Below are 11,831 nucleotides of genomic sequence, written 5' to 3' on the forward strand. Positions count from 1 at the left end.
AATAAACTATTGTAAGTTGAGGACTATCTGTATTGTTTACAAGACTGTATAGAAACACTATACTTCAATACTATTTAGAATCATTATATATTTTATTGATTAAATATATATTCATTACTTTATCTTAATGAAACCATACTCTAATACTATGAGTTAAAATAATATGTGCTATGTTTTTAAAGCAGTATATTACTTGTAAGAGAAATAATGTTACACAATACTACTGTTACTGTCCAAGCTTAGGAATAGCTTCCAATAGGCAAATGGGGCAGGAACGTACAGGTTGATGGGATTGTCGTCTAATCTAATGTCTTTAAGAGGTTTACAGATATAAGTTTGGTCATTTATTTTGCAGAAAGTGTCTTCATGTATCTCCAGAATATTGTTATTCTAAAAGGGAAAAAAAGAGAAATATCTATGATATTTGCTTTTGTTTAATTCTGAATAGTGTCAGTGAGTTCATAAAAACATTAAAAACTGCTAACAGTTTATCAGTATAATATTCCTCATTTGCTGTAAGAGACATTTGCAGGAAGGAATGAGTCACAAACTATATGATTCCACAGATATTTGTCTTAGGAATACTAAATATAGTAAGACCATATATATTTTTGTGTGTACTATTTTATATTAAAATGGTTTATTTGTGATGTTTATATAATTCTGGATATTGATGATCTTCTTCTTCTTCTTCTTGTGCTATATCCGTTATTGGACGTTGGCGATCATGTTGGCAATCCTGTTTTTATCAGCAGCCGCACGAAAAAGTGCTGCTGAGTTTTGTCCAAACCAGTCCCTTAGATTTTGAAGCCACAATGTTCTTCTTCTGCCTGGACATCGTTTGCCTTCAGTCTTTCTCTGGAGGATTAAATGGAGTATGCCATATATTGCTGATCAGTTAAATTAAATTAAGGTTGGTATAAGGCCCCGAGGTACAACATGTAACATTGTTTTGCTCTAGTAATAGTTAAGTTACCATTTCCACTGCCCTGACCTGCCAGTTTATTTAAGTTGTGGTAAAGCCAAACCATTTCTTCAATTAAACTAGCAAGCTTTTGAGTATTGTACAAAGAAGAACTGTTGTCTTATTTCTAAAAATGTTTGACCGGAAGTGATAAGACTTGGTATATAATAACATTGGAATGATCATATGTTATTTATTCCTGCCAGTTTTCTCTGAACTTTAAATGAGACATACGTACAGAAATCTAATGTCAACTCAATGGAATTCATTATTTGCCTTCATTCTGTGCTGGTTAGGCAGAACTTACAATGTTGCATCGAGCTTTGAGTACTACATTTCAGGAATATATATATATATATCTCCTAAGGAAGGATTAATACACACACACACACACACACACACACACACAGTAATACAATAAAAAATATGGCATACTTGCAGGTAAAGCGATTGGAGACTTTCAGGGAATGGAACTGGGATGTGATCCAAATTATTACTAGTGATTTAAAGATGGTGCAAGTCAATCATATCCTACAGGAAAGGGGGAAAATCCATAAATATAGAAAGGATTTTCTTTCATCTCAGTCAAAATGAAGTATGACATTAAAAGTACAGATAGTGATACTTAAAATACCAACTGTTTATTAAAGCTTAAGACTTGCTTCCATTATACTTTATGTTGTCTTGTATTTTTTTCTTTTCAATATCATAAAAAGCAAATATCATCATGTTATCACATATCTGCTTCCTACACAACCCTCCAGGTTTTTTAGAGGTCTTTCTTCAACATACTTTTAATAGGTATGTGAAGTAAGCAGCAAGAATGGCATTTTTTATTTCCTTATTTTATTTATTTTAACAAATGAGTTAGATAAAATATAATATACAAAGCATGGATTTAGCAAGATCAGTGCTAAATAACTTAGAGAAATAGTAGAAATGATTAAAAAACAACAACTTTATATAGAAAGATGTTGTAGTCAGCTGAACTTCTTGAAAAGGGAATTGAGAATAGTGCTTTCTCAAACAATACCAATGAAGAAGAAAGGAGGCATGTAAAGAAACTGATGTTATTCAACAGATAACTCACAAAAAAGCTGATATTAAGGAAGGATGCTTATTGGAAATGGAAGGAAAGGTTTATAGCTCAAGGAATCTAATACACTTCAACCCAGAAATATAGGTATAAGAAGGAAGGAATAAAGGAAGTAAGAAGAAGGAAAATGAGCAAAGTATAGCAAGAGAGGTAAATTCAGCAGGAAGAGTTTCTTTAAATATGCCAACAGCAAGAAGAAGCTAAAGGAGACAATAGACTCTTATTTACTTTAGAGGAAGAAATTTTAACAGATGTGGAAGAAAAAAAAACCCAGAACATCCAAAAGAAATTGAAGTAGAGGCACCTAGAAAAAAGACTTAGGATTTCAGGATGAGGAACTAATACCCCCTCCCATATCCCTTGGTTAATTAAATGAAATTGTGATCCTTGGCTTGATTCTTAATCTGTTTCTTCCATTTTTAATTTGGTGTGAGGAAAACACATATAAATATGTAGATTTACATGATATGGACTAGTTGCATTTGTAAAGTATTTATATTGAAACTTGATAAAAATGATGACCTCTGTGTTTAAGGTCTAATTTTGCCAATATTCAAAGCTGTAATTTCAAATAATGTCTTGATAAGCATGTATCAAGACATAGATATGAGCTGTAAACCACTGAGAGGATTTCTTACACAGTCCTAACTGAATTTGGCATAATCTCATCAAAATCACTAGAGGACATTTTGGCAAACTATACTACATTTATTTATTTATTTATTTATTTATTAAAATTTATAGACTGCCCCACTCCCGCAGGACTCCGGGCAGCTAACAATAAAAACACAATATAACTTAACAAGACAAACAATACAGTAACATTCATCCAGGGGTCAGATTTTATAAACCCCAGGCCTGCCGGAAAAGCCAGGTCTTAAGCAGCTTGCGGAAAACCAACAGGGTGGAAGCGGTCCTAATCTCCGGGGGGACCTGGTTCCAAGATGTGGGCACCATCACAGAGAAAGCCCTCCCCCGCGGCCCCGCCAAATGGCACTGTTTGGCCGACGGGACTTGAAGGAGGCCCAGCCTGTGGGATCTAACCGGACGAAGGGAACTATGAGGTAGTAGGCGGTCTCGCAAATAGCCTGGCCCTGAGCCATATAGAGCTTTAAAGGTAATAACCAACACCTTGAATTAGAACTATCTGGGTTTTGCATAAATCAGAATTGTCTGCCTTTTTTTTGGCTGCAATAGCACCCCAAATCCAGGATTACTCTCATCCTATAAATTCCATCTTTTGCTCATCTGTTGGTTATTATACATGATTTATCTAATGGGAGAATTTTTAAAACCAAGCAAAAGGACTCACTTTAAATGCTTCTGGCTTTATCCCTTTGCGACCAAGTCTGTTATTACTGATGTCAATGAACGTAAGTGTTGTTGGTAATTCTGAAAGTTGCCTTATTTTATTATCTCTAAGTATCAGTTCCTAAAGTTATAGTAAATTTCTGAAGGTATCTTCATCCATTTCTGAGATGAAATTAGAAGTCAAGTCAATTTTTTTCAGATTGCCTAGCCAAGAAAATAAAACAAGGAAATATTTAAAGTACTCTTAGAATTTGATATTCAATGCTTGGGATTGGAGGGTAGCTAACAATATTTTGTACTAGAAATGGTTCTAAAAGATTCGTTCTAATTCTTAAATAGACAGCCGTTGCCTATTACCTAAAAGATGCCACGTTCCATATATTAATAATTCAGACTCATCAAATTCTTTGTATTATAGTACAAAGTTAGGAAAGTTACCAGCATATTTAGGTGAGCAAAGGCATTTCTTTTTATCTTCTTTATTCTATTATAGGGGGTATAGAAATTGGTGGTTTGCTTGAGCAAGGGTGGTAGAATTTCTAGTTCACAATCATCACAGTACACTGAGGTACCCAGGCAAGTAAAAAGAATACAAGTTGGGACAGCTAAAATATAAAACAAGAAATAAATTACCATGAGGTACAAAATTGTTTCAACTGTTATTTAAAATTAGAAATATGGAATGGTATCTATGTCAAAAGTTCAATCTTATGCTATCAGTAACCCTGTATTTTTCAAGTGCATGCATATGAATAGATATTTTTTTTAGAAATCATTATTTTGCATCACTTTTTATCATAATGTAATAAGAAAAGTTAACATTTAAATATGTGCAGGTAAAGGTAAAGGAATCCCTGTGGATTTTACTCTGTTAGTCATAGCCAACTTGAGGGACAGTACTCATCTCTATTTCAAGGCTATTGAATCAGCACTGTCCAAAGACACTTCCACAGTCATGTAGTCAGCATGACATCACACCACAGTTTGTGATATGTGTACAGTTAAAAGAAATTAAAATAATGTCTCTACCTCCCTCACTTAATACAGATGTTGACCCAAAGGTCTATATGTATTCTTAAAAAATGTCTTGAGGACAAGTTTCAGCGGTGCTTCATTGTTTTCTTGTCAGTACAGCTTTATTATAGCTTGAACAATGGAAATATTGACAATTTTTATAATAAAATAATTATATACTATATGAGCCTTTTGAGACTGGAATGCACCAATATATACATATATTACTTGATAAAAATGCAAGAAATTCTTTATGAGTATGTCCAGGTAAACAAAGACAATTGACACAATTAGTATTCTAAGTTTATTTTAAGTGGAAGTTCACCATAATATGACTTTTGTTGTTGTTGTTTTATAAACCTTCTTTTGTATGAGGACCAAAAACTTCTGGTTCATGAGGCGAAGAGACATCAATAAGTTTGAGTGTGGAGGAGCTTCCAGTTTGCCATCGGCGCCTTCAGATGCATGGAGGTGAACTCCGTCTTCAGTGTCCAATTTCATCCCACGGGGGATCCTGGAAAGGGTCGAAAATTGCCATATAGGGACGACGAGCGAGGAGGGGATCCCCGTTTGATTGCAGGAGGGCGGCAGCCCTCCCGCTTGATCTGAGGCAGCTCTCCAAACTGGCAGGGGAAAGACCGGCCATACCAATACGGCTTGTCATTAATCTGCTGACAGCTGAAGTCAAAATTACTATCAATCACCTTTAAAGCAATGCGGATGAAATTGGGTGAGATCTAATCTCCTCTTTAAGACTCTAAATATCTTTCCTGAAAAAGCTGCCTTAAGTATCTTTCCCCCTGTGAGGCAAGAGGGAAGGGAATTCCTGCCCCACCCTCTAAGAACAGCGGTGACTGACTACCCAGAGGAAATGAAGCAACTATAAAAACAACTTTAATCTAATTGGATACATATACTTTTGAAATTTAGGAACTAAAAAGTTTTCCCCAAAATTTTTCTTATTCCTATTTCTACTGGATACGCTGATTTTTATCTAAAAAGAAAAGAAATAAACTTTGAAAAACTATTATAAAACCGGGGGACTTAAAAGGTTTTAAACAACATCGGTGACATCTTGTGACAAAGTTTGGTATTACAACTTGTTATTGCCTAAAGACTACAGCTCAGACTACAGATAAAACTCTTTCGACCTTGAATACCACCTGTGAGAAACTCAGCTGTAAAGAGAACTTCTGGGCGGCATAACTGGCCTGCTTGAACTATGAATGTAAACTTTTACTGACTTTCAGAGTTATATGTAGGGAATGGCCTTCCCATCTCTTTATTTGAGGAACTTTGGTTATTATATGAGATGATGGACTATAAAATCTTACTTGACAAACTATTTCTACTATAAAGACTACCTATAAACATGTGAAATAAAGGTCCCATACTTAGTTATAAAATTATTTTTAATGTTTGATTTTAAAGTCCTCAACTTAACACATTATTAAGAGAATATGAATGAAGACCAGGAAAAGATCCTTTCCATGTTGAACACAGTACATGAAACCATTCTTTCAGCTTGTGACAAAATAAGACCCAACATAAAAGAACAAGATGCAAGCTTAGATACACAAACCCAAATTTTGACTACAACCAAAGAACTAACAACACAGAAGATAACAGAAAAAGTGGAACAGTCAAATACTAAGACAGAGGACTCAGTTGACCAGCAAATCCAGAAAAGGGAGTGACAACACTGAAAATGGAAAAGACTTTCTATATAAATCAGAAGAAATTTGAGAATGAAGATCCTTAGAATATATGTGTGCGTGTTTAAAACATATTGTTGCCATCTGTCATTTTGAAAGGAAGACAGTTTATAAAGAAATGGACTTGGGGACAAATTAAAAAAAAAAAAAGAACAAGAAACAGGAAATCAAGGCAGATGTTTTCTGGAAGAAGCCTAGACGGAGAAATGCATTTCAGATATCTTGGCACTGCACTATATTGCTTGTATTATAAATATGCAATATATTGTACTCACGAGAAGGGCAAGCATTTATTTTTTCTCAGTGGAATACTAAACAATCTCTCTTTTTCTAAAAGAAATTTAAGTGATAATTATACCATACTTTAGGAAAAAATGTACTGAGATTAACAGATGTACGGAATTGGGCATGTCATAACTGTATAAATACCCAAGGGAGAAAAGCATGATACTTAATTATCCTTTCTATAAATACCATTATGTTGAGGGTAGGGTATATCTTTAGAAGGGTTGAATTGGGGGGCTCCTTGGTGCTCTTTGAACCTAGTTGTTTTCTTGTAGATATTTCATTACCATACTATATAATATCAGTTTCTGCTAAGAACTGCCAGCAGTCTGAGCCAGCTGTACAGTGATGGGATTCAGCCAGTTGGCACCAGTTCAGCAGAACCGGTAGCTAATTTTTTGTTGCCTAGGCCTAGAACAGACTTCCAGAAGCGGCATCCACACAGAGAACTGGTTGTTCACATATTTAAATCCCACCATTGCAGCTGTAGCTTCCAAATGGTCTTCAAGGATAGTTCACAGAGCATATTGCAGTAGTCCAAACATGAGATGATTAAGGCTTGAGGGACTGACGCAGAAACTCCTGATATAGGAAAGGCCACAACTTGTGCACAAGACAAAGTTGTGTAAATCCTGTATGCTCTTGTATATGAAAATATACGAGATATTTTAGATATAAAATTAAGGGAAATTGAATACTCTTGAGTTGAGAAAAATGAAATTGATTGAAACAATTTCTAGATAAGATGATTCTAATAAAGACTGCATATTAACAAGGTAAAAAAAGTGCCCTTCTGTCCTGGGTTTTCTATTAAACGTTCACTCAGTATCCAGTTACATATTGTGACTAGCATTGCTGATAGACTAAAATGTTAAATAAAATTATTAATCTTCATAATTGGATTCTGCTGCTTTGTTTATGATTTTTTTATTCAACCTTTTTCCTCTTGACTAAGCATATAGTTTCAACTTCTTTCAAATGAGACTATTCCCTCAGATGAAAAGAGCTATATTTTAAAATGGATTCTGGAGTGGTTTCAATTGCTTACTTATTGGCTTGCCCCAGTTAAGGCTCCAGACAGTCCAAATGATGTAGATCACAATATAGTACCTGTTGGGCACACTTTCATTCATGGCAGAAACTATTATAATGGCAGTTATAAGTTAAATATAGAAATTACCCTGATTGGTGGCCATGAAAGGTTATTTCTTGTTCTTTGAACAATCAGAATTTTACCTTTAATTTTAGCAACAGCAGTCCTTTAGAATTATTAGAAGCTGTGTTTTCCAAAAACAAAGCTATAAGTCTAGTTTTTAAGTATTTTGATTATTTCAATCCCCTTGTTTGTTGTGAAAATTATTTTTCAGTACACATATTCATTCTGTAAATATTTTTGTCACGGTCACTACTGATTTTTAAATAGGCAGGAACTTTAATTATGAAAAGATGAAATATGAGGAATAGTTTAACTTTGCTTGATGTTAATACATGATTGTACAATTTTATGAATGTCACTTTTGGAAATTGGCCTTTTTTTAATCTTTTCAACATAATGGGCAAAGTCAGGCAACAAAATGTCCATACAAAACAATCTTAGTTGTGTATCATGCTTTTGTAATGGTCAATATGTCCAGTGGCCTGCTTGCTGTTCAAGTTTTGTGTCACATACATTTCTCTTCAAATCCAAAGCAAGCATATAATAATAAATAATGATTTAAGTTATTGTGCATTCTAATTTGTGGCATGTATTGATCAACTTTATCATTTTCTGCCTTTTTATTGCTTTCAGTTCTTCCAATTATCGGAGTCTTCCCCAATGACTTTTGCATTCATACTTCTCCATAATATCTACAGTTTAACTTTATTTTTCATGCTTCCATTGAGCAGTTAGTTTTACACTATTCCTTATTAGTTGTCCTTGTAGTCCAGCATATTCCCAACAACTGTCTCTGGCAGAATTCAAAGGCTTTGCCATATATCTCCACTACCTTATTTGCCTCCCCATAACAATGCTGTATGCTAAAGGATGAACCAGGAAAGGGATGGGATTCTGACTAGTTGTCACTTTTAGCAGACTCCCGTTAATCATAACTAATAGTCTAATGGGATTTTAAAAAATGAGGATGCTCAGGAGTGCTATGCAGTAATGCCAACCTAACTTTACCAATTTGAGCAGGGCAAAGCTGCTCCTCAAAAAAACAGCTATACCTTTTCTTTTTGTGTACTATTCAAGTGTCCAATAGAGGAAATTTCACACCTTTTAGTTTTCAGAAATACTAAAGACTAATTTATATGCTATGCTGTCTAATTTGTTTTATATACAACCCTGGGCAAAGTGATCTGGATTTGCAAGGAGACAATTTGCTTCAATAGAGCTTTTTCTGTTGCTTAAAATTTCTCTCTACCTCTTACCTGTCATTTGCTAAAGGCCAGGAGAGCCTTCTATCCAAATACTGTGTTTGTCAGAAGCCTTTTCAGTTCTAACAAAAGCATGCTGGGAAAGCAGAGAGGTGCGTTCTCCAGCATTGTTTGCAAAAGTTTAGAATGAACCATGCCAGATAAAGTCTGCTTGTCTTTTTGAAGAGCACCTTCTGCAGAAACAATTGCTGAACTTTAGCAAGTACAGTCAGAAAAAATTATAAAGCAAAACACAGCTACAAAGAATTATAAAGCAGAACAAGCCAAGACAGCTGCTTGACTTCATTTTAAAATGAAAAATGGCCATGCTGATTTGCAAAGTAGAGCTTCCCTTGAACTTTCACTGAAGGGAAATACCACTTTGAAGACTGACAAAGTCTTTTTATAGACATTGTAAGAAGGGACTGTAATTAGATCATGATAACAATACATCAATTCTTTTCTATGACTGAGAAGCAGTATGCACATTTTAATTTTATACATGTGAAGCATAGGCTGAAAGTAAAAGGGTCTGTTTTCAAAACCATTTGTGGTTTAGTTTGCTTTTAGATTTACAGTGTTGTCTAACTTTGCAAATCTATCTTTTGCCAACTGATTCACATTTTATGTTGTGTTATTTTGCTTATTTTTCTTTCAGATAATCCTTAGAGTAGTTGTTAAGTAGCTGTTATAATACTCTTACGCTTCTAATAAGAGACATTAAACTTGTGTCCATTCTAATAATTTATAAAAAAATGGGATATTCTACCAATAGTAAACTTATGTGCAGGCACTCTTGGGATAATTCTGATAAATCTCATAAAAGAAATATTGATAAAAACATGAGATTACATTTTGTAATTTTCAGGAACATTTTGAAGCTCACCTTAAAAGTAAAAATGAGTAAAAACTACCCTTCTGAATGCACTCCTTCCTAGTCCCTTTCTCCTGCTGGACCTAACCATATCTTCCTATTCTCATGTTTGCCTCCTTGTAACATTTCCTTTTTCCTGTTGTCTCTGCTTGGAAACACCCACATAAATTATTTACTTGAATAATATTTTTCCCTTAAGTCTTCTCTTCTGAACAATAACTCCCTTAGCAGGAAATCTTTCAAAAAGTTCCAAGTTCCTAGGACTTGGAAACCAAATGAGAAATTGAAGCCAATATATCATCTCATCTGCAGAGTTTTGAAGAACAGGACATTTTCAGCACTTTCCACTATTGTTAGCTATCACAACAAGATTATTCAATCTTGTCTTCTATTTTTTGTGCAGACCTTATAAGCCCTTGTAAACAGAATACTGACACTGACATCCCCTAAACTCTACTGAAGATGTTACCTAGCCCGATAATGAAATGTTCAGAAACCAACCCACAAGCTCAGAGAATGAACCTTCACCCTCACCAGTCTTCTATTTCAATCTACTAACTACCCATTCTGAGGATTTTCACCAATACAGTGAGAACAATGAAAAAGGGAATGTGATGGAAACCAAGATCACTTCCTAAAGTTGCAATCTGCAAAGAAAATGAACTTTCCTAAACATCTCAAGAACAACTTCAAGTCTCAGATAAGAAACCATAATATAGAATACTTATAACAGCTGAAAGTCATATTTAGCTCTTAACGTTCTAGTGGTTTATTTTTCACAAGATAGGTTCTGTTCCAGGTATGATCAATGATGAGACTAGAAGCAGACTCACTCATTGTTTTCAGACCTCTCGATCTGAAGATTTCTAATAGCGGAAAAGTAGTTAACAACAATTTCTGAACGTGACTAGAAAAGGAAACCAACCATGGTTTGAGTAAGGTATTCCCTAGCTCCCAGTGTTCAAAACTGGGTGGAGACTGTGGTTTTCCTTATGAAGCACAACTGTCTGAAACATTTATGAGTGATGTCTGGTCCTCTCATTTATTCACAAAGATTTGAAGAGCTGATCTCCTGGCCAGTGCTGCATTCTTCATGGTCATCAGTCTTCAGTCTACCATTTCTAATTCCATTCACTCTGCTGGAAGCCCATAGTTTAGCCCTTCACAACCCATTTCCAAAACAATTTTTTTAAAAATTAAATTTTTAAAAAGTAAATAGTTTCTTGCCATGCTTGACTGTGTCCTAAATGTTTATTTATTTCTCTCTATTCCTATTATACAATTTCTTTCCTCTGGTTTCATATTTATCAGTCATTCTCTTCCCTCCATTATTTTTTCCTCTAGAGCAGGGATGTCAAACTGCTGGCCCATGGGCTGGATGCATCATCCGGAAGCTGTGCCCATCCCATTGCCGACAATGGCAAAATTGTCCTGGTATGTTGCACGACATCATGTGACATTGCGAGTTTGAATCTACCAAATATTCTTTTTCATACTTCCCATTTGCTTAACTTTAAACATTTCTCTAACATTTTGTACAATAATTCTGTTTTATTCTATGGTATTCCAAGCAACTTCCACATTCTCTTTCTGTATGGGAGATTAATCTTACTTTTAATTTATTTTCACACAGGACTGTGTGCTTTATTCCTAAAGCCATTCTACTTCACTTTAGTTTCTTTCACTTCTTTTCTTGATCTGTCCACATTCAGAAGCACTCATCATCTTTCAGCAATATGTGCTGTGTAATAATTAAAGACAACATGCATAATTTACCTGTGTTTGATCAATATAAAGTTCTTCAGCATGGTCATATAAGTTATCCAGGTCTTCAAAAGCTATTTCATATGTTTTAGAAACATAAGTTACAGAACTCATTGTAGGAGTAGTTATAATAGCATCAAAGATAAAATATCCCATCGGAATTTCTGCAAAAGGTTTCATTCTTCAATCCTTTTGAGGGACAAAAGTATATATACATATAAAAGTGCTGATTACCAATCTGATTGAAAACAGTCTATGAAATATTATTATTGAAATTGAATCATTTTAGAATGCTAATAAACTAAGGTGTTTCTAAAATAAAATAAGTGTATGCCTAGAAATTAGTCATTTAAACTGAAATAAAATTAGAATGCATATGTTTCAGAAGAATGGTTTCTTTATTTTTGCTAC

General features: G+C 34.5%; 1 protein-coding gene across 1 annotated transcript; it reads right to left on the minus strand.

The window, feature by feature from the left end:
- Positions 1-210: 210 nt before the first annotated feature.
- EPYC (epiphycan) lies at positions 211-11,600 on the minus strand. Its single transcript, XM_039342289.1, is given in 7 exon segments — positions 211-390; positions 1,400-1,495; positions 3,373-3,575; positions 3,818-3,976; positions 4,746-4,840; positions 10,490-10,563; positions 11,433-11,600. Coding segments are annotated over 7 exon segments (975 nt in total).
- Positions 11,601-11,831: the final 231 nt, after the last annotated feature.

The sequence above is a fragment of the Crotalus tigris genome, unplaced genomic scaffold (genome assembly GCF_016545835.1).
Source record: "Crotalus tigris isolate CLP2741 ecotype Arizona unplaced genomic scaffold, ASM1654583v1 scf7180000017785.2122318, whole genome shotgun sequence".
NCBI lineage: Eukaryota > Metazoa > Chordata > Lepidosauria > Squamata > Viperidae > Crotalus > Crotalus tigris.